General features: G+C 36.4%; 1 protein-coding gene across 1 annotated transcript in view; it reads left to right on the forward strand.

The window, feature by feature from the left end:
* Positions 1-20,674, forward strand: part of PBK (PDZ binding kinase) — a 20,913-nt gene extending 239 nt beyond the window's left edge. The window contains exons 2-8 of the mRNA XM_040626473.1: positions 2,764-2,841; positions 6,709-6,802; positions 10,136-10,278; positions 10,779-10,948; positions 12,396-12,525; positions 19,053-19,232; positions 19,732-20,674. Coding sequence (XP_040482407.1) covers positions 2,784-2,841; positions 6,709-6,802; positions 10,136-10,278; positions 10,779-10,948; positions 12,396-12,525; positions 19,053-19,232; positions 19,732-19,931 — 975 coding nt within the window. The 5' untranslated portion in view covers positions 2,764-2,783 and the 3' untranslated portion in view covers positions 19,932-20,674. The remainder of the gene's footprint in view (positions 1-2,763; positions 2,842-6,708; positions 6,803-10,135; positions 10,279-10,778; positions 10,949-12,395; positions 12,526-19,052; positions 19,233-19,731) is intronic.
* The last annotated feature ends 619 nt before the right edge of the window (positions 20,675-21,293 follow it).

Below are 21,293 nucleotides of genomic sequence, written 5' to 3' on the forward strand. Positions count from 1 at the left end.
CCCCCCCCCCCCCCCCCGCCCCGAGCCGCGGCAGCTGCGTTTGCTTGGTGACAGCTCGGGGCCTAGAGGGAAAGGTGGAGACGTTGGGAAAGTGGCGTTCAACTGGGAATTACCTTAGGAAAAGTGCGACCCAAACCCGAGTGCGCGGCTGAATCGCAGGGTAGGGTGGGGATTTCAAGAAAGAAATTGCCCTTTTCTCGAAGTGAAGCCTAACAGTCTGTACTTTTTATGGGAAATCCGTAGGAGAAGACTGTGGATCTAGCAGGTTGCCCTTATTTTACAGTTGGTTTTACAGACGGACACCGTGAGGCCCAGGTTTCTGCTTGAGGCGAGACCCCAGTGTTTGGGGACGTCTTAGATGCACCAGATCCGAACTCGGGCTTGTGCATGGTGCCAACGGTGGTTTCTTACCGCCTCCCAGTGAGTCTCAGTTCCAGCTCTTAGGCGCAGCTGGAACTAGTGAAGGATATCTGGTGGGAACGGAGAGGGTGGGGCTTGAGAAAGAGGGGGTATGAAGCACAGTTCCCTCCTTTGAACTTCTCATCTAATGTTGCTTCCAGTTTCCAAGTGAGGTGACTGAGCAGGTGGAAGAAGAATTTTAACGACCAGCCCTCTGTAAGCTCCTGGATGGGGGCACTACATCAAAAACTAAGGATATACTGTATGGTGGCTAACATAACATAATAAAAAATTATTTAAAAAAGTTTGGGCCTTTGAGTTGATTTTTCTTGGCAGAGTTTTTAAAAATGCTATTTATCAAGAGCTCTATACAAAATTTAAACATGTTCTCTCTGCCTGCCGATTTTTAATTTATTGTTTTAATTCCAGTGTAGTTAGCATATCACGTTATATTCATTTCAGGTATACAATATAGTGATTCAGCAGTTCTGTATATTACTCAGTGCTCATTATGATAAGTGTACTCTTAATCCCCTTCGCTGTTTCACCCATCTCATACCTTCCTCCCCTCTGGTAACCATCAGTTCTCTATAGTTAAGAGTCTGTTTTTTGTTTTGTCTTTGTTTCACCCCCACTTTGTTTTGTTTTTTAAATTCCACATATGAGTGAAATCATACGGTATTTGTCTTTCTCTGAATGACTTATTTCACTTAGCATTATACTGTCTAGATCCATCCATGTTGTTCCAAATGGCAAGATTTCATTCTTTCTTTATGACTAATATTCCACTGTATATATGTACCACATCTTTATCCATTGATCTATTGATCAACACTTGGGCTGTTTCCATAATTTGGCTATTGTAAATAATGCTGCAGTAAACATTGGGGTGCATGTATCCCTTTGAATTAGTGTTTTTGTATTCTTTGGGCAATACCAATTAGTGAGATTACTGGATCATAAGATAGTTCTATTTTCAATTTTTTGAGGAACCTCCATAGCATCTTCCACAGTGGCTGCACCAATTTGCATGCTCACCGACAGTGCATGAGAGTTCCTTTTTCTTCACGTCTTCACCAACACATATTGTTTCTTGTGGTTTTGATTTTAGCCATTCTGACAGCTGTGAGGTGATGTCTCATTGTGATTTTGATTTGCGTTTCCCTCATGGGGGTGACGTTGAGCATCTTTTCATGTGTCTGGTGGCCATTTGTATGTCTTCTTTGGAAAAATGTTCATGTCTTCTCCCATTTTTTAATTGGATTATTTTTTTTTGGTGTTCTTTATATATTTTGGATGCAAACCCTTTATCTGCCTCCCAGTTTTTTAATAGACAAACCAAACAATCTTATAGACATGTAATGACAGTTTGCTTTACAATAAATCTAATATGAACCAAACTATTTTTAAAAAAGAAAAAGTAATATTTAAAATTTAAAAAAAAGGATTCTTAACAAATATGCTACAGAAGAAATAAAAAGCTTGGATAGTATGTATATTTTCTGTTCATAGACAGTTTTTACATAACTTATTGAGATATAATTCACATATTACAAAATTCCCTCTCTGAAAGTATATGTAGTGACTTCAGGATTAGTCTGAGTTGAATATATTAAATCACTACCCAATTTTAGAATGTTTTTATCATCACAAAAAAGAAACCCCACACCTCCTAGGAGTCACTCCATGTTATCCCTTCTCCTCAGCCCCTGGCAACTACTGATATATTTTCTGTCTATGGATTTGCTTATTCTGGACATTTTCTATAAATGGAATCATATATGTGGCCTCTTGTGTCTGGCTTCTTTCACTTAGTGTGATGTTTTTAAGGTTCATTCATGTTGTATATACCAGGACTCCCTCTTACGACAATAATATTCTGTTGTATGCATTGTATCCATATTTTGTTTATTCATCATCTGATGAATACTTCTGTTTCCTCTTTTTTGCTATTATGAATAAATGCTGCTTGCCTAGACCGTTTCTCTAAAAGGTATAAAAGTCCTGTGGGAAGTGTGAGAGGGAAACTTACCTTTACCTTTATGTACTAAGTGATTTTTTTTTTTAACCAAGTTCATATATTACTTTTTTCCCCCCTAGTGCGTATATTGCTTTTTAATACAAACAAGCATAAAAACCCAATCATTAATGATATGACATTTGGTAAATAGTTATACTTCTATGGGTCGCAGTTCTCTCATTGTAAATAAAATTGGACTAAATATTTGTTATGGTCTTTTTCAGCTCTTAAATTTTATGTTTATATGATAAAATGAGTTACAGTGTTATAGGATTTTTTTCTTCATGAATGAGAGTTGTATTCTGTATAACTGCAGTGTAAGTTTCAATTTGTTTTCATCATAGGACCTAGAGTGTTTATTACAATGGAAGAAATCAATAATTTCAAGACACCAAGCAAATTATCTGAAAAAAAGAAATCTGGTAAGATATAAAATATTTTTTCATTGTTATTGCTATAGAAATGTCTTAGCATTATTAAAGTTTGATCCTTTAATTATTATTTATCAGGCACAAACAATTTTAGCGTAAGTCCTCTTTGTAATGTTGATTTTAACAAATTAAAGACTTATTTCGTAGGCCAGGGTTTGGCCATCTATTGACTAATTTTATTGACATTCTAATAGATTTGGAGGTTTTCCCTGGTAAAGAATCAATTTGAACCATGAGGTACTTTACCTTTCCCCTTCTGGTACATGCAGTGCTCTTCTGAGGGAGAGTTTCCAAGGCAATTCAGTGAATAAAGGATAATCTTTTCAACAAATAAAGCATTTGGATATTCATTTGCAAATTGCTCTCCCCTCACATCACGTACAAAAATGATTAAAATTATAAAATTTCTGAAAGATAATATAGGAGAAAATCTTATTTTGTTCATTTCTAGTATATAGATTTTTGTATATGGACCTTGTGTCCTGCCACTGTGCTAAAGTCACTTATGCTATTAGCTTTTTATGGGTTTCTTAGGCTATTACATACATAGTTGGTGCTGTTGTAGATGAATATATGAAGATAGTGTTACTTTTTTTTACCAATCTGTTATTAGTTTATTTCTTTTTNCTTTCCCTATGTCACTGGCTCTGGTACATTTTTGAATAGAAGAGGTGCGAGTGGACATACTTGCCTTGTTCCCAGTGAAGTTTATGTTAGATGTAGGTTTTTCACAATTACCCGTTACCAGGGTGAGAGATTCCCTTTTATTATCCTTCATCAGGTTGAAGGTTATTATGAATGGATGTTGAAGTTTGTCAAGAGCTTTTTCAGAATTTCTTGAGATAGTTTGCTTTTTTAGTCTTTAAATGTGGTAAATTATGTTAATTTTCAGATGTTAAACCAACCTTTCATTCCTGGGGTAAAGCCAGTTTGGTCATGATATATTTTGTATATTGCTAGACTCAGTTTGCTAATATTTTCTGTGTTCATAAGGGACATTGGACTGTAGTTGTCTTTTTTTGGAATATCTTTCTGGTTTTGATATCAGCGTATTCTGTATTCAAAAAGTAAGATGGAAGTGTTTCCTTCTCTTTCCTTGAAAAGTATATGTAGAATTGATAGGTTTTTTTTTTTTTCCTTAACTCATTTTTCTTCCTTTACTGATAGGAAAGCCATGTGGCCTGAAGGTTTTCTTAGGAGGGAAATTTTAACTGTGACTTCACAGTTAATCGGTATAGGGCTCTTCAAATTATCTATTTCTTCCTGTGTAAAAGTTGTTAGTGTTTTCCAAGGAAGTTTTTCACTTTCCAGTTGTCAAAGTGGCAAAACGTTATCCGTGATGTAATCTTATTACCTTATTTATTACTCTTCTAATGTCAGTAGGATTTGTGGTGATATCTCTTTTTTCATGTCTGATACTGGTATTTTACTTTTTCTTTCTTGACTTGAGGTTTATTTATTTTGCCGAATGTTTCGGGCACTTGAAAAGATCATACTTTCTCTTGTTTGGGGGTGCAGTGTTCCATGAGTATCCTTTAGGTCAAGCTGGTTGACTTAGGTTGTTCTGTTCAGGTCTTTTGTATCTCTACTAATTTTATTCTATTGGGAGAGGTGTCTCCAACTACAATTATGGATTTATCTGTTTTTTCCTTTGAGTTCTACAGTGATTGCTTTATGTATTTTGAAGCTTGTTATTAGATACCCAAACATTTAGGATGGTTATTTCTTTTGATGATTTTCCCCTTTAATATTACGAAATGTTTTTCTTTATCCAGTGTTGTACTGTTTGAAATTAATAGAACCAGTCCAGTTTTATTTTGATTACTACTTGATAGGATGTTTTCCAACTTTTTACTTTTAACCCATCTGTGTGTTTATATTTAAAGCGAATTTATTATAGACAGCATGTAGTTACATCTTGTTTTGTTTTTGTCCATTCGGACAATTTCTGCCTTTAATCGGACTGTTTAGTCATTAGCCACATGTGGTGATTTAAATTTAGGTTTAAATGAATTAAAATTAAGTAAAATTACAAATTTAGTTCCTCAGTTGTACTAGCTATTTTTCAAGTGCTCAATAACCACATGTGGCTAGTGACTACCATACGGGACAACACAGATACAGAACATTTCCATCGTGACAGAAAGTTCTATTGGACAACACTGTTTAGACTGCCTTTAATGTAATTCTCTGTGGTTGGATCAAGTCTATTATTTTGCTGTTGTCCCAAAGCTCACTGATGATTTCTTTGTATTTTTTCTAATCTTTTTTTCTGTGCTTCCTTTTTGCTGCTTGGTCTTAAAATTTAGTTACCTTCTCCTCTAGATGCTTCTCTAAAGCATCTCTAGATGCTCTTATTCTTATCCATTGTCTCTTTTATTCCTTGAAGTTCCATAAGGATTTTTCTTACTTCCTTTTTTTTTTTTTTTTTTTGCTTGTTATGTTCACATTTTCCTTTGCATTATTGAACACATTTTTAAGATTTCTATTTTAAGGTTCTTACATACTAATTCTACATCGCTGTCATTTTATGGTATGTTTCTATTGGTTTATTTTTCTCCTGGTGTGGGTCGTATTTCTTCTTTCATGCCTGGTAATTCTTTTATTGGCTGCTGGACATCTTGCATTGTTGAGTGCTAGATTTCCTTATTCCTTGGAGGGCTGTGTGATTTTGTTATGGTCCAGTTACGTTACCTGCACATTAGCTTGTTTCTTTTGAGGTTTGCTTTTAAGCTTTACTGTAAACCTTTTCCTTGGGCCAGAATGTAGCTGGACTGGTAAAACGTGACCATTTAGAGGACTTTACTCAATACCCTGTGTGTTACAGAGTTACCACGCCCTGGCTGATGGTAATTGAACCATTCCTAGACCTCTCCAACAGCTGTTTAGTTTACTGCTCGTGCTTGGTGTTTTCCCTGACTTTGGGGTGCTCTATCCATTGTATGTGCGGATAACCAAACACTCGAAGGGGGAGACCTCTTTTCAGGTCTCTGAAGCTTTCGCTCTCATTTTGTGGCTCCCTGTAGTTCTCTGCTCCACAAATTCTAGCTGCTTAGGACTCTTGGACTTCTGATCTCTGTCTTCTGAATTTGGCAAGGCTTCTGGGCTGTGTTTCTCTGTGCTGCAGCCCAGAAACTGCCTTAAAGCAGTAAGTCAGGGCAATGATAGGGCTCACATGATTTGTTTCTCTTCTCTCAGAGTTCACAACCCTGCTCTGCCTGTTGTCAAATGTCTGAAAACTTATATTTTGTGAAGTGTTTTAGTTATTCATGGTAGGAAGGCTGTTCAATTTTTCATGAACAAAAGTAGAACTCCTCTATCTCATCTTTTTTAATGGCTATATAATGCTCTATAATACAGATATAATATAATGATGACCCTAATGATGACTACTTAGGTTTTTTGTTTGTTTTCTTTGCAGTCACAAAATCAAGTCCCAATATTCAAATATATGTGTGTGCATGCCTGTGTGTGTATGATGTCTGCACACGTGCTGTAGTACACAGTTGGCAAACAACATACAGTAATAGTTTAGGCTTTGTGGGCCACATAGGGACTCTGTTGCATATTCTTCTTTATTTTTTAACAATACTTTTATAATCTAAGAACAGATATTAGCTTGTGAGCCAAACAAAAATAGGCCATTTGCTGACGCCTGCTTCAGTGTTACTGTAAGATAGGGCTCCAAAAGTAGATTTGGTCAAAGGGTTTCCATTTAAAATTAGGGTAGATAGTATCAAATTGCTCTCCAGAAGACTACGCCAATTATTACTCATATGTTGAAAATACTAGGATGCTTTTGTAGAGGTCTTTTCAAATACTAATTTTATATTTTTTATTTCTCTTTATGACATTTAGCATTATGTTCAACTCCATGTATAAATATTCCTGCCTCTCCGTTTATGCAGAAGCTTGGCTTTGGCACTGGGGTAAATGTCTACCTTATGAAAAGGTGAGTATAACATTCCAAATTAACCTTTTCACGTGGAATCATAGTTGCTCTGTATTTGAAGACAAAAAAGAATATGAAAATATTCTGATTTCAGATATGTTCCCGATCTTATCCAACTGCTGTATTCCAGTCCTAGAACCTTTTATAACGTAGCCAGAGTTTTGCCTGGTATACTTTTCTCCTACCTTCCTGCTGATGGATTATTAAAGGAGAAGGAATTTATCTTGTAATCTTTCCCCGGCTTGTGTGGGAGGGAAAGAGACAGAGGGAAGGTGGGTCCTGTGTGGTAACACTGCAGGATTCCCAAGAGGAAAAGCTCCGAGAGGACTCCGATGGTGGGGGATGTCAGTGACTGCTAATGTCTTATATCTGGACAGTGGCCTCCTCAAGATACTCTCATTTAAAGAAAAGTTTTTTATTTCTTATGTCATCACTGTTAAGTAAGAGGGGTATATACATGATTTTAAAGTAAGAAAATTGCATTAAAAGAATAATGAAATTATAGGTGTCAACAAACATTTTTTAAAAAGTTGTTTCTTTTACTCATTACTCTGTACCTTTATTTATTAAGTGGCAAATAACTTAAGTCAATATATTTTCCTTAATGCACTCTGGCAATCATCCTGACTACCAGCATATTGTTAGCTTTATCTAAGTTTATATTGTTTCCAAATAGACATACTTTCCTCAATAAAAAGCTAATGGATTGAAAATAGCATAGCAAGTATTTGTAAGTGGCTATTGAAGAATTTTTGTAGTTTAAACACCCCCTTTGTGTCTTTCTGTGCAATTTGTTTTGTAGACATTCATTTTTTAGTGTCTTAAAACTCAAGTTATTCTGAAAGAAAAAATTCTCACAGGTTTATGGCTAGTCTTATTTTTCCCCCCTTTAAAAAAATGTCCTTAAATGTAAAGTGTGTTACCAACAAAGTTCTACTGTATGTGAGACTTAATTAGAAAGCTTCACATTTGTTGATACTGAAAAATAGTAGTCACTGACTGACGTACCACTTCTCCTATTGTAGCCCATCAGCCTGGGATTTTCTTTTACTGGTAACCTGGAGATTTCCTTCACTTCTCTGGTGAATTGGATCCTCTGTTTTTCTGTATCTTATATCTTACTATTTCTTGGTTTACATTTCATTTTGACTGAGGGCATGTAGTAGCTCCCCATTGACAGAAGCACAGGAAATAATAGTTTCGAAAATCCGCATTTATGAAAATGTTTTCATTTTACTATCATTCTTGAATGGCCCTTTTCATTTTTGAGTCAGAATTCTCATTTGGAAATAATTTTCCTCTAAAATTTTGAGGTCATTGTTCCATTGTTTACTAGCCTGTAGTGTTGCTGTTGAGATTTCTGAAGCCTTTCTGATTGCTGCTGCTTTTAATGTAATCTGGTTTAGGTTATCCGTCTCTCCCACTGTCCTGGAAGCTTGTATGATCTTCTGTTTGTCACCAGTGTTCTGAAATTTCACAATGACATACATGGGTGTGGGCCTTCTGGAATCTGAAAATTCCTACTCTTAAATCTTGGGAAATTATTTTTTAAATTACTTTGTTGATAATTTTCACCCCCATTATTCTCTTCTCTATAATTCCTATTATTTACCTTTTGTGGGGAGCTGGTTTTCTTTTTGCTCTGTTTTCTGGGAGATTTCTCTAACTTCATCTTCTGATATTTCAATTTTTTCATTTTTGTCTGTCTTGTTTTTAATTAATTATCTTAACGTTTTCCATTTTCAGATGGCATCCTAAGTCTTTTGAGGGTGCGTGCTCTGTATCCTGATCTGGATGTTAATAAACAGGTGTATGCACATGTGAAAACACATTCAGCATTTAGTACACATATGGTTATGAATTACTCTTCCCCGTGTTCTTCACGGGTTCTCAACTATGCCAGTAAACCTTAGGCGAAAGACCCTCTGCTTTAACCCCTTCCAAAGCCAGTCTCCAGTCTTCAGAAGCTGCGGAATAGGAGGTGGACAATTGATGCAGCATCGGGGAGGGTGTCTAGAAATTCACCTGCTTCTTAAGTGACTTTAAAGAAGTTCACTAGGCCTGTTAAGTCTGTTACTTTCATCTGCTCTCCAAGCTTCCAAAAGTGTGTTGTCTCCTTTTCATTATTTCCATCAAATAAATAAATAAAATCTTTAAAAAGAAATCTAGTGATCCTTTGAGTGCATGTTTTTTGATTTAAAAAAAAAAAAAAAAGGTCCTGCAATCATAGAGCCATGATCATGAGTTAGTAAAAAACTAAGTGGATTCTTGATTCTTGGTTCAGTCTATTGTTTTATCTTCTTATGGTAAAACTTTTTATCTCTAACTTTCGAGGCTCTTTCATTAGATTTCTTGCCCATTCGCTTTGTCCTTCTTAATGCACTGTACCCATGAATAACCACCTACTTTATCAGGTAAACTTTTCCCTGACTTTGTTTTACCTGGTTTTTTTAGACCTCAGAATGTTTACACCTTAAATATTCTTAAAATGACTGGCTCTTCCTAGAAAATAGTTTATGTTTTTTCTCATTTGTATGTTTACTGTCCCCTTACATGTATGTCTTTGAGTGTATGGTGAGAGGTACAGGATGGCTTGGTTACTGTAGGCGCACAATAGTTGTTGGTGAAGGGCAGTCTGTTATTTGCACAGTCATATATGGGCCAATGTTTTTCGTTCATCTCTGCTTTAAATTCAACTTCTTGGATATTAGTGTTCATTACTTAGCATTCCGTAACTTAACCTCTGGTACATACAGTTAAATGTTTGATAAGTAGTTGGTAGTCTGACATGCTGAAATGGAAAAATTAGAAAATAGTATAGTAACTTTGAAGTTTAAAATTTATAATATTCCATCTTTTTCCTTTTAGTTGTCTCTTTTTAAACCCTCCCTTTCAGTAATAGATATCAAACTTCTCTTGTAATTAATAGATGTATCAGCTATATATCTTCCAATTAAAAAGGATATGTAGCAGAGGTGTTGATAGTCAAAAAGACTTTAAAAAATTTTTTTTTTAAGATTTATTTATTTGAGAGAGTGTGTGTGCATGGAGGTGGGGGAGGGGCAGAGGGAAGAGAGTCCTGAGTAGACACCGCACTGAACACGGTGTCTCATGCAGGGCTTGATCTGACTCTGAGATCACGACCTGAGATGAAACCAAGAGTTGGATGCTTTAAGTGACTGAGCCACCTAGGTGCCCCAACAGTCGAAAATATTTGTAAAAAATTTTTAAATTATTATTGAACTCTTTTCAACATTTGTAAGTTCTTGTTAGTGATTTGAAATGCATTATGGTTATTATTCTTTCTATTCATTGTTTGATTATTTTTTTAAGATCTCCAAGAGGTTTGTCTCATTCTCCTTGGGCTGTGAAAAAGATTAACCCTAGATGTAATGATCATTATCAAAGTATGTATCAAAAGAGACTTATAGATGAAGCTAAGATTTTGAAAAACCTCCATCATCCAAACATTGTAGGTAAGTTTAAATTTATCTCGTGGCAGTATGTGTGTTTATTCAGAAACAGTTTATATAATCTCTGGACCAGTGTCACTAATAAAAATGAAGATGGTGGTGGAGTTTGGCAAGAACCAGGTTATTGTGAATGTTCTAAAATAAGACTTACATAATATTTTTAGATGCTTTTGTATTTTTAAAATTTAATGGGAATAGATACACTCATTATGATGCTGGTACTGTAGAGAATTCAGGAATATAAAATGATCCTCATTTAGATAATTTCCTTATTTTCATTTTTAACGTAAATAAGACTAGTGAAACCACAGAGCATTTAAAAATATTTTAATTTGTGATACTATTGGCAAACACTGAAGTCATTTTAAATTATATCTACTGAATTAGCTTTATAAATAATTGTTTCATTGTATTTTGTCAGTTTCCAATCAGATCACTGTAAAAAATCTTAAATACTGTTATTCTTCCCTATCCTAATAAGGAAGTGTCCTGTTTTCTTTAAGGTTATCGTGCTTTCACTGAAGCCAGTGATGGTAGTCTTTGTCTTGCTATGGAATATGGAGGTGAAAAGTCTCTAAATGACTTAATAGAAGAACGAAATAAAGACAGCCAGGATCCTTTTCCAGCAGCCATAATTTTAAAAGTTGCTTTGAACATGGCAAGAGGGTTAAAGGTAACCGTGCCCTTGTATTTTAAATGGTTTTTGTGGAACATGAAAGAACTACTTTATATACCTAATTACAAGGTGGGATTTTTTTTGCCCCCAAAAGAAGTAGTTGCCCTGAGTTAAAGTCTTTATAGACTCTCATTGCAGAGTGCACTATTTCCTTATCTTGATCAGCAAAGTATTGTTTGAGGCCTTTACATAGCCTGAAATAATCCAAGTCAGGTAGTTTTGTTTATGGAGATCGTATGTTAGATTTAGTTAAAAGGATTAATCAATTTAACACAAATTTAGTAATTATTCCTGGGGGTGTAGTCTAATCCTCTGTTGATATAAACAAACCTCTTAAAGATTGTTTTGTGAGACGTTCAGTTTTGGATATCAATATACATCTACAGGTCAAATTAAAAAAAAAAAGCTCTTTCAATGTTATGCAAATAAATTGTTGTGCCTTTGAGTAAATACAGCGTAAGGAAGGAAAAGAATTCGTTATCTTAGGTAACCAAACAGGAGACATGGCGGCTCCCGAACACTGTTGGACGACTCAAAAGTGGATCATGTATTGATGCTGAGGTCAAAGTTGTATGTTAAGAGTTGATATAAAATTGGTTTATGAAATATGAAACTGCATAAAAGCAATATTTCTAAATATATATTTCAATATGTATTAGAAAAACTGATTTTATATGGATAGGATAAGCTAAATTCATAATTTGAATTAGTTAATAAATAATGACTTTAAATATATATGGATAGTGGAATTAATAAATTTCACTATAAACATTTGAGCTTACTCAATTTATGATCAATATTTAAATTAAGCACAGTAGTAGGTGTTTGAAAGTATATATCAAAAATTGTCTCTGCACTATTTTCAAGCAGCTTACAGAATAGATGCTCAAATGCTGATGAATGAACAAATAACAGTTTTGCAGAATTATTTTTGATTATGGAGGAGTATCATTACTAAGAAAGAGTTAATGTGTAAAACAAAATATAGTCTTAGATGACATTTCTGCTTCCTCTTCTTGTTGTGACTTATGCCCTTAGTCATCTGTTGTTCTGCATTATCTCGACAATTTGTGTGTGAAAAGTGTACCTCATTGTGAAGATTGCAAATTTATTTCTAAACTTTACTAGTCTCAAGTAAAATTGTGATATATTTTTAAAGCTGCAGTATCTTCTTTTGCTATAAAAGTATGAGATGTGTTTGAAAAGAAAAAGTTAGCTTATCTATAAATAGACATTGTTTTCCAAAGCCTCTTTTATGTCTGGTCAGTATGGCAGACTGGAGTAGCATGGAATGTTCTGTTGTCTGACTTCCAATCTGAAATGATGGACAGATGTACATGTAGTTCAGGAGGCAGCTCAAGTTGTTGTTTGTGTTTGAAGGTTATCATATATTTTTATCAGCTTATGTATTTGCTCAGATGTGTTAAATTTTCCACTATTTTAGTATCTACACCAAGAAAAGAAACTGCTTCATGGAGACATAAAGTCTTCAAATGTAGTAATTAAAGGTGATTTTGAAACAATTAAAATCTGTGATGTAGGAGTCTCTCTACCACTGGATGAAAATATGACTGGTAAGTAGTATTTGAATTTTTCTTATTTTTTTTAGAGATTTTATTTACTTATTTGAGAGACGGAGAGACAGTGAGAAAGAGCACAAGCAGGAGGCCGGGAGAGGGAGAGGAAGAAGCAGACTCCCTGGGGGCTCGATCCCAGAACCCTGGGATCATGACCTGAGCAGAAAGCAGATCCTTAACTGACTGAGTGACCTAGGCACTCCAATAGTATTCGAATTTTTAAACTTTATTTTTATGCGATTTTTAAATTTCCAATTTTTACGTATTTAAATAGGTAAGTTTACATATTTCAAAAATCAAAAACAGTGTAAAAAGGTATACGATAAACAGTATCCTTCCTTTCCTCTCTTTCACTCAGCCTCCAGCCCCCTCCCTCGCCACAGCCACAATATAAATTATTGTGTTTTTATTAGTATCTACTTTATCTAGTTTAGTTATCTACTGAAGATAACTTTAGGAACTATTTCTAACCTGGATTGGGATTTTTATGTGGTAAAAGATCTGGGACTAGAAAACAAAGTTTTAATAAGGTTTTATAAAGAAATTCATTTAGTGACAAGATTGGGGAAACTGGTAAAAGAAGAAACTGGGGTAGAAGTAGGGAAGTGGGTGCTAATAAAGGCCTTCTGCTTCTTGCCTCTAGGCCTGCCCCAACTCCTTCTTCTCACTCTAATATAAATACTGACATCCTCAGGGAATTTAAGATCTTGGTGAGAACCAAGAGCCAGCATTGTAAAGAAAGCCTCTGCTTTCAACATGTTATTTAATAAATAACACTTATATTTCCTTCTCTAAATGAATATAAGGTAAAAGAAAGATTAATGAATGCTGTTTAGAACTTTTGCACACTTTAATTTCTACCTAAGGTAAAGTCTGAGTTAAGTCCAAGGAAAAGTCCAAGAAGAATAGAGCAACTTTATAAAGATGTCTGTAATCATTCATGAAGATAGGACTATTATGAGCCTTTAGGCTGCCTAATTGCTACAGAGTTGAAACTTTCAAAGATAAAAGGAGAAATTGTGAAATAGAATAAAAATAAGATTTTTTAGCATAATTTTCTCAATCCTTAATAGATCAAATAGACAAAACTAAGATGTAAAAGTTCTGAGTAGATAATAAGATCAATCGTTATGCATCCAAGTAGTTATTAAAAGTGAACATATATTAAGTTATAAGAGAAAACCTTGGATTACAAAAGTGCAAGTAATCTGATGGTTGACATCCATCATCCTCAGTGCTATAAACCAGAAATTAGTGACACGATTGGAAACAAAACACCCACAGTTTTTAGGAATTCACAGTATTTGTAAATAATTCTTTGCTGAAATCTAATCCCACCTACACAAATATTTAGAGAATAATGAGAATGTAACGAGAAATCAAAACCTATTTGACATGGTCAACACTACACAGAAGAAAACATTTTCATTTAACCTTTGTGTAATTAAGTTTCAGTATTCATCTCTCATCAGAAAAAAAATGAAGCCCTTAAAAACAGAAAGCAGAAGTGAATGAATTAAAAAATCCATAAATTTTGCATTATCTCAATATGATCTATTTTATTTTGGAATGTGTCAAAGTTCAGAGTTTATTAACATGTAAAACAGTTCATAAACAGTTCATAAACATATAAACAGTTCATCCTTGATACATGTTCACACTTAGCCAGGAAAATTCTATGAAAGAATGATGAGTAGGAATTTTCCTGAGGAGATGTTAAGAAGTATTATAAAGCCACAGTAATTAAAACAGTGATACTCATGAGAAAATAGGCAGAAAAATATAAGGAAGTCAGGTAGTCCCAAGTATATGAATTTGTTATAATAAAAGTGACAGTATTAGTGAGAAAGAGATAGGTGAGTCAATAAATAATGGTGTTGACGTTTTAGAAAAAACAGAGCTGTTTTCCATCCTCACTCATCCTCACAGATTGAAGATGTGAAAAAAAAAAGTAGTGGAAAAAAATTGTAGGTAAATCTTTCCTTAATATTAGGCTTAAGGACACCAAAGCTAGAAACGATTAAAAAAAAAACGATTAAAAAAATTTTTTTCATGACTATGAAAAATTGTTTGAAAAATTTCTCTTTGCTACCGTGAGCGATAGGATTAGCTTAACGTGTACTCTCATACGCGAAGTAGAAGTTGCAGCCGGTGAATCATTCAGGTTAGGATCAGTTGTGCTGTGGTGGCAGAGACCCTCAGAAACTTCTGCGGCTCCAAACAACCAAGGCTTGTTCAGGCTACAGGCCCTTACGGCTCTGCTCCATGCCAATCTCACGTCAGGACCTAAGCTGCTGGAACATCCACTGAATGGAATATTGCCGTCGCTGTACGTACGGAGGGTAACAGAGGCTCTAGAGCTGTGCACTGTGGTAGCCACTAGCTGCGTATGGCTATTTAAATTAATTAATATTTTAATATCTAAAAAATTCATTTCCTCAGCCACCCCAGCCACTTTTCAAGTGCTCAGTAGCTACGTATGGTTAGTGGCTACCATATTGGACAATGCAGATATGGACTGTTTCTGTCGTCACAGAAAGTTCTGTTGGAAAGTGCTGCCCTAGAAAGTCTCGCACTAACAGATGCTCGAGATTAGAAATGACACAGTCCCTTCGTTCACAACTCACTGCCCAGAACGAGGCAGGTGGCTCCATCCAACCTTGACAGGCCAGAAAGTGCAACCCTTCTACGTGTCCCGAAGGGAGAGAGTACGAACTACTTGATGACCAGCACTGGTAACTACCATGGTGGGCAGTTCGGGAACAGGTATTTTTAAAAAAACAAAACCTTTCAAAATGCCCTTTGATCCTGTAATTCATTCCCAAGAACATACTCCAAAAAATAATTGGGCAGAGTAGGCATTTTTTACAATAACCTGATATATTAATTTCTGCAAAACCAAAAGAGATGTAGGGTTATAGGAGAAATAGAGTTGAGAGAAGAATCAAACCCCGTGTAGCTTTGAAAACAAAGCAGTAACCAAAACAACGATCCTGATAAAAATATGAACACGTGAAATGCTCGCTGGCACCCAGCATCAGTCCATCCTGTGTAGCCATAAACCCTGGGTTTGCGCTTCCTCGAGGGCATTTATTTTCAGTACTTTTAATTAAAATTAAAAATTTGATCCGGCTTTCTCAACAAAATATTCGTAAGCATGGGGAGCATGTCTCGGCAGCTCCTGTCCTGGCACCCTCAGCCTCGTGAGACAAGTTAAGGTCATGGTCAGCGTAGCAGAAAGCTACTAAACCAGCCAGGCATTAAGAGAAGGCGTTTGTCTTCTCTTGGGCCTTAAAGGCTTTCTCTTTATGAGGAAGTTTACTTCTGATCATTTAAAAATAACAGGTACTGGGGAAAAAAATTAACCTTTTTATACCTAATTGTGTGTGCACTAATTTGTGTTACAAAAATATGCATTGTAGCAGAACAGACCGCAGAACTTTAAGTGAATGGCCATCGGTATTGTACCACCACGCAATAGAATCTCATTAGAATTATATAGGTTTATATCTGTAGGAAGGGTATAGCCAATATATTGAGATGAACACATTTTAAAATAGCACTTAAATACGTATATATTAAGAAAAGTTTGAAAAAAATATACCTAGGGGCGCCTGAGTGGCTCAGTCGTTAAGCGTCTGCCTTCGGCTCAGGGCGTGATCCTGGCATTCCGGTATCGATCCCCACGTCGGGCTCCTCCGCTTGTGTTTTAATAGGTGATAGATTCACATGTTTCACAACTGTAATATATATAAGGTGTTCCGTGACAGGCCCAAATTTTAACAGTGGTTATCTCTAGATTGATTGATTGATTTAGCAAATAGTTTAGTACTGGGTACAGTCATGTACTGTGCTAGGTACTATGAATACAGAGGAAAATGGGATAGACACAGTTCTTACCCTTTCTTAAGAATTTTTATATGTATGTTTTAGTTAATGTATAGATGACACACAATATGATGTTAGTTTCAGGTATACAACAGAGTGATTTGACAAGTCTGTACATTATGCTGTGCTCACCACAAGTATAGCTACACCTGTCACCATACAACACTATTAAAATACCATTTCCCATATTCCCTATGCTGTGCCTTTCATCCTTATGACTTACTCTTTCTGTAACTGGAAACGTACCTCCCACTCCCCTTTACCCATTTTGCCCATCCCCCCACCCCATCCCTCTGGCAACCATCAGTTTGTTCTCCGAATTTATAGGTCTGTTTCTGCTTTTTGTTAGTTCATTTGTTTTGTTTTTTAGATTCCACATGTAAGTGAAATTATAGTGTAATTGTCTTTCTTGGACTTAATTTATTTAGCACAATACCCTCTAGGTCTATCTATACTATTGGAAATGGCAAAATCTCATTTTTTATGGCTCAGTAATATTCCATTATCTGTGTGTGTGTGTGTGTGTGTGTGTGTGTGTGTGTGTGTACATACATACATACACAGGTGTATATATACATGTGTGTAAAACATCTTCTTTATCCATCTATTGATGGACACTTGTGTTGCTTCCGTAGCTTGGCTATTGTACACAATGCTATATAGTAAACTGAGGGGTGCGTATATCTTTTTGAATTATTGTTTTCACTTCCTTTGGGTAAACACCAGCAGTAGTATTACTGGTCATATGGTAATTCAATTTTCCTTTTTTTGAGGAACCTCCACACTCTCTCCCACAGTGGCCGCACCAGTTTGCATTCCCACCAACAGTGCACTAGGGTTCCTTTTCTCTACATCCTCGCCAGCACTTGTTCTTTCTTGGCTTTTTGATACCAGCTGTTCTGACTGGTGTGAGGTGATACCTTGTGATTTTGACTTGCAGTTTCCCCGTGATTAGTGATGTTGAACATCTTTTCATGCACCTGTTGGCCATCTGTGTGTCGTCTCTGGAGAAACAGCTATTCAGATTCTCTGGCCATTTTTTAATTGATAGTTTGGTTTTTTTTATGTTGAGTTTTAGGAGTCTTTATTTATTCTGGATATTCACTCCTTATTGGATATATCATTTGCAAAAATCTTCTCCCATTCAGTAAGTTGTCTTTTCATTTTGTTGATGGTTTCCTTCACTGTACAAAAGTGTGTTGTTTTGGTGTAGTCCCAGTAGTTTATTTTTGCTTTTGTTTCCCTTACCTGAGGAGACATATCTAGTAAAAGGCAAAAGATTTATGCGATCTGAAGAGAAACCAGAGTATGAGGAGACATAGAAAAATCTTGCTAAAGGCCAATGTCAAAGATATTACTGCCTATGTGTCCTTTAGGAGTTTTATGATTTTGGGTCTCACATGTAGTCTTTAAGCCATTTTGAGTTTGGTTTTGTGTATGGTATAAGAAAGCGGTCCAGTTTCATTCTTCTGCATGTAACTGTCCAGTTTTCCTAGCACAATTTATTGATTGCCTCCTTTGTCATAGATTAATTGACCATATAAGCAGGGGTTTCTTTCTGGGCTCTGTTCTGTTCCTCTATGTGTCAATTTTTTGTGCCAGTACAGTACCATACTGTTTTGATTACTAGAGCTTTGTAGTATATCTTGAAATTTGTAATTGTGATACCTTCAACTTTGTTTTTCTTTTCTCTTTTTTTTTTTTTTTTTAAGATTTATGGGGCGCCTGGGTGGCACAGCGGTTAAGCGTCTGCCTTCGGCTCAGGGCGTGATCCCGGCGTTGTGGGATCAAGCCCCACATCAGGCTCCTCCACTATGAGCCTGCTTCTTCCTCTCCCACTCCCCCTGCTTGTGTTCCCTCTCTCGCTGGCTGTCTCTATCTCTGTCAAATAAATAAATAAAATCTTTAAAAAAAAAAAAAAAAAAAAGATTTTATTTATTTATTTGACAGAGAGAGGGGCAGTGAGAGAGGGAACACAAGCAGGGGGAGTGGGAAAGGGAGAAGCAGGCTCCCAGCAGAGCAGGGAACCCGATGTGGGGCTCGATCCCAAAACGCTGGGATCATGACCTGAGCTGAAGGCAGATGCCCAATGACTGAGCCACCCAGGCACCCCCAGCTTTGTTTCTCTTTTTCAAGATTGCTTTGGCTGTTTGAGGTCTTTTGTGGTATCTATATTCCTGCCTCTTTTCTTTTCTCTTTTAGTTTTTTTAGAGAGGCAAAGAGAGGTGAGGGGAGGGGCAGAGGGAGAGGGAGAATCTCAAGCAGACTCCCCGCTGAGCAGGGAGCCCAACTCGGGGCTTGATCCCAGGACCCTGAGATCATGACCTGAACTGAAGTCAAGAGTCAGACCCTTAACTGACTGAGCCACCCAGGTGCCCCAATTCCTGCCACCTTCAAAGAGAAATGCTGTACACCCTTGCCAACTGGCCAGCTTTTTTAGTATTTAACAATCTGATAAGGAAAAAGTCATTCTTATTAATGAGATTGAGTGTATTTTCATGTTTATAATCTACATTTATTAACCTTTAAGCTACCTGTTAAATCATTTATCCAGTTTTCTTTGGGTTGCTTGCGTTTCTTAGTGATTTCTAGCACTTGCCCTAAGGACCAACTTCCTTGTATTTAACTTGTTTCAGTGACTGACCCCGAGGCCTGTTACATTGGCACCGAGCCTTGGAAACCCAAGGAAGCTTTGGAAGAGAATGGTGTTATTACTGACAAGGCAGACATATTTGCCTTTGGCCTGACTCTGTGGGAAATGATGACTTTGTCTATTCCACATATTAATCTTCCAGATGATGATGATGATGATGAAGGTATAACTACATATTTTTAACATAAACACCAGTCTCTTTAGTTTGCACTGAAGATTAGCTGATAAAATTATATTTCATCTTCCTGTTAAGTTAAAATTGGAAAGAGGAAGTTGTTTGATCTAGTGCATGAGATATGGATTCTGTTAATAACTGACTAGTTTGGTGCAATCTCAGTTTAATCTCCTGCAAATGAGATGCGGGTTAATTGACAACAGGGAGATAAATTGAGAAGATCCTGCAGAGCAAAAAGCTTTCCTTGGCAGCTCCCGTCAGCGGAGGAAACGATCGGAGAGCTCTCATAGTAAGGGGGGAGGGGGCTCATGACCTGTAAACCGTGACAGTAGCTGGTCTCCGCCCTGGCGGGGTGATGGAAGAGACCACCTGTGTATGATGAAAAGCATCCCGCATGATGAGTTCTTGTTTCAGGAGGGTGAGTTTGAGCAGTTGCTAAGCTTTTCCATGACTGAAAGTTATTTTATGTCAACTCCTTCATGAGCAGATAAAACTTTTGATGAAAGTGACTTTGACGATGAAGCGTACTATGCAGCTCTGGGGACGAGGCCACCTGTTAATATGGAAGAACTGGATGAAACGTACCAGAAAGTAATCGAACTCTTCTCTGTATGCACTAACGAAGATCCGAAAGATCGTCCTTCTGCCGCACACATCGTGGAAGCTTTGGAGATAGATGTCCAGTGATCCCCTCATATTCATGACTGCTGAGCTTCACGTTGGCTCGTACACAGAACACTGCTCTGTTTACTGTCATACATTACATAGTTACTACAATAAGCTGTAATTATTAGACTTTTTGAAGTGACCTGCTTTAGGCCCATAGCACCTAGTTAACATTTAAACAATTATTTATATTTCTTAACATGCTAATGATGATAAGCATTTGAGATTATAGAAGGTTTTCTATTAAGAAACTAACTACTTAAGTATTGGAATTTTGTAGAGATTTAAAACACTAGCGGTAGCACAATGCTGTAAACTCTATGTCTAACATTAATTTGGATTGAGTGACCATCACTTTTATTAATGTTTCTCAAAAATTCTTTAATGGATCTGTTGAAATTAGCACTTTGTGTAGTACAAAGTAAGTCTATGTTTGCTTGTCTTTTAAACCATTAAACTTTTTCCTGGCCTTTTTTGGTTGATGTACTTATTATTAAATATGTTCACCAGAAGCTGAGAGAACGTGGCTCAAAAGACTAGCTCCTTAGGTAGTTACAGGCATTTTTGGTTAAGGCTTGTCTTGCTCTCTTGGATCTCCCCAGGTCTTTGGCTTTTGCTTTAATTTATTTAAATGTATTTTCTGCATTGAGATCCCTTTTTTATTTTTTATTTAGTAATCTGTATCTTAAGCATGTCATAGTTCTGGTGTAAAAATAATACAATTCTAATAGGATGATATAGAATAAAGGAGACTTCTATTACCAGAAGGTGTCTTATTTTATACGTCATTAATTTGAGTGTCATCATTAACTATTGAATGAACGTGAGTGAATGAGATTCTTATGGCCTATAAAACAGGGGTGACTTGGGTCAGCAGTTTCTTTGTGCCACAGCCCCCGGGCATTTTTTTTTCTTTTAAGATTTATTTATTTATTTGAGAGAGAGAGTGGGGAGGTGGGCAGAGGGAAAGGGAGAGAATCTCCAGCAGACTCACCGCTGAGTGCTGAGCACGGGGCCCGACGCAGGCTCGTGGGGCTCGATTTCAGGACCCTGAGATCATGACCTGAGATGAAATCAAGCGTTGGACACTTACCAACTGAACCACCCAGGTGCCCCCTGCCTGGGCATTTTTAGTTAATGCGTTGTGCTTGTGACTCCAGGTGATACACCTGGCCTTGACTATAGAGTTTTAAAAATTACTGTCACTTCTTGGACAGATGAGGAACCATTACATGCTGAGCTTTAAACAATTCTAGAATTCACTGGAGGTTCCTTTTAAAGAGATTGTACCAAGCAATAGTACACAGATTATTAATGGGCATATCTTCTAACAACATACCAGTGATGTCACATTAAAGCAAATTGAAAGCTGAGTCATAGAAA

Source organism: Ursus maritimus, unplaced genomic scaffold, assembly GCF_017311325.1.
Source record: "Ursus maritimus isolate PB19 unplaced genomic scaffold, ASM1731132v1 scaffold_11, whole genome shotgun sequence".
In the NCBI taxonomy this organism is placed as follows: domain Eukaryota; kingdom Metazoa; phylum Chordata; class Mammalia; order Carnivora; family Ursidae; genus Ursus; species Ursus maritimus.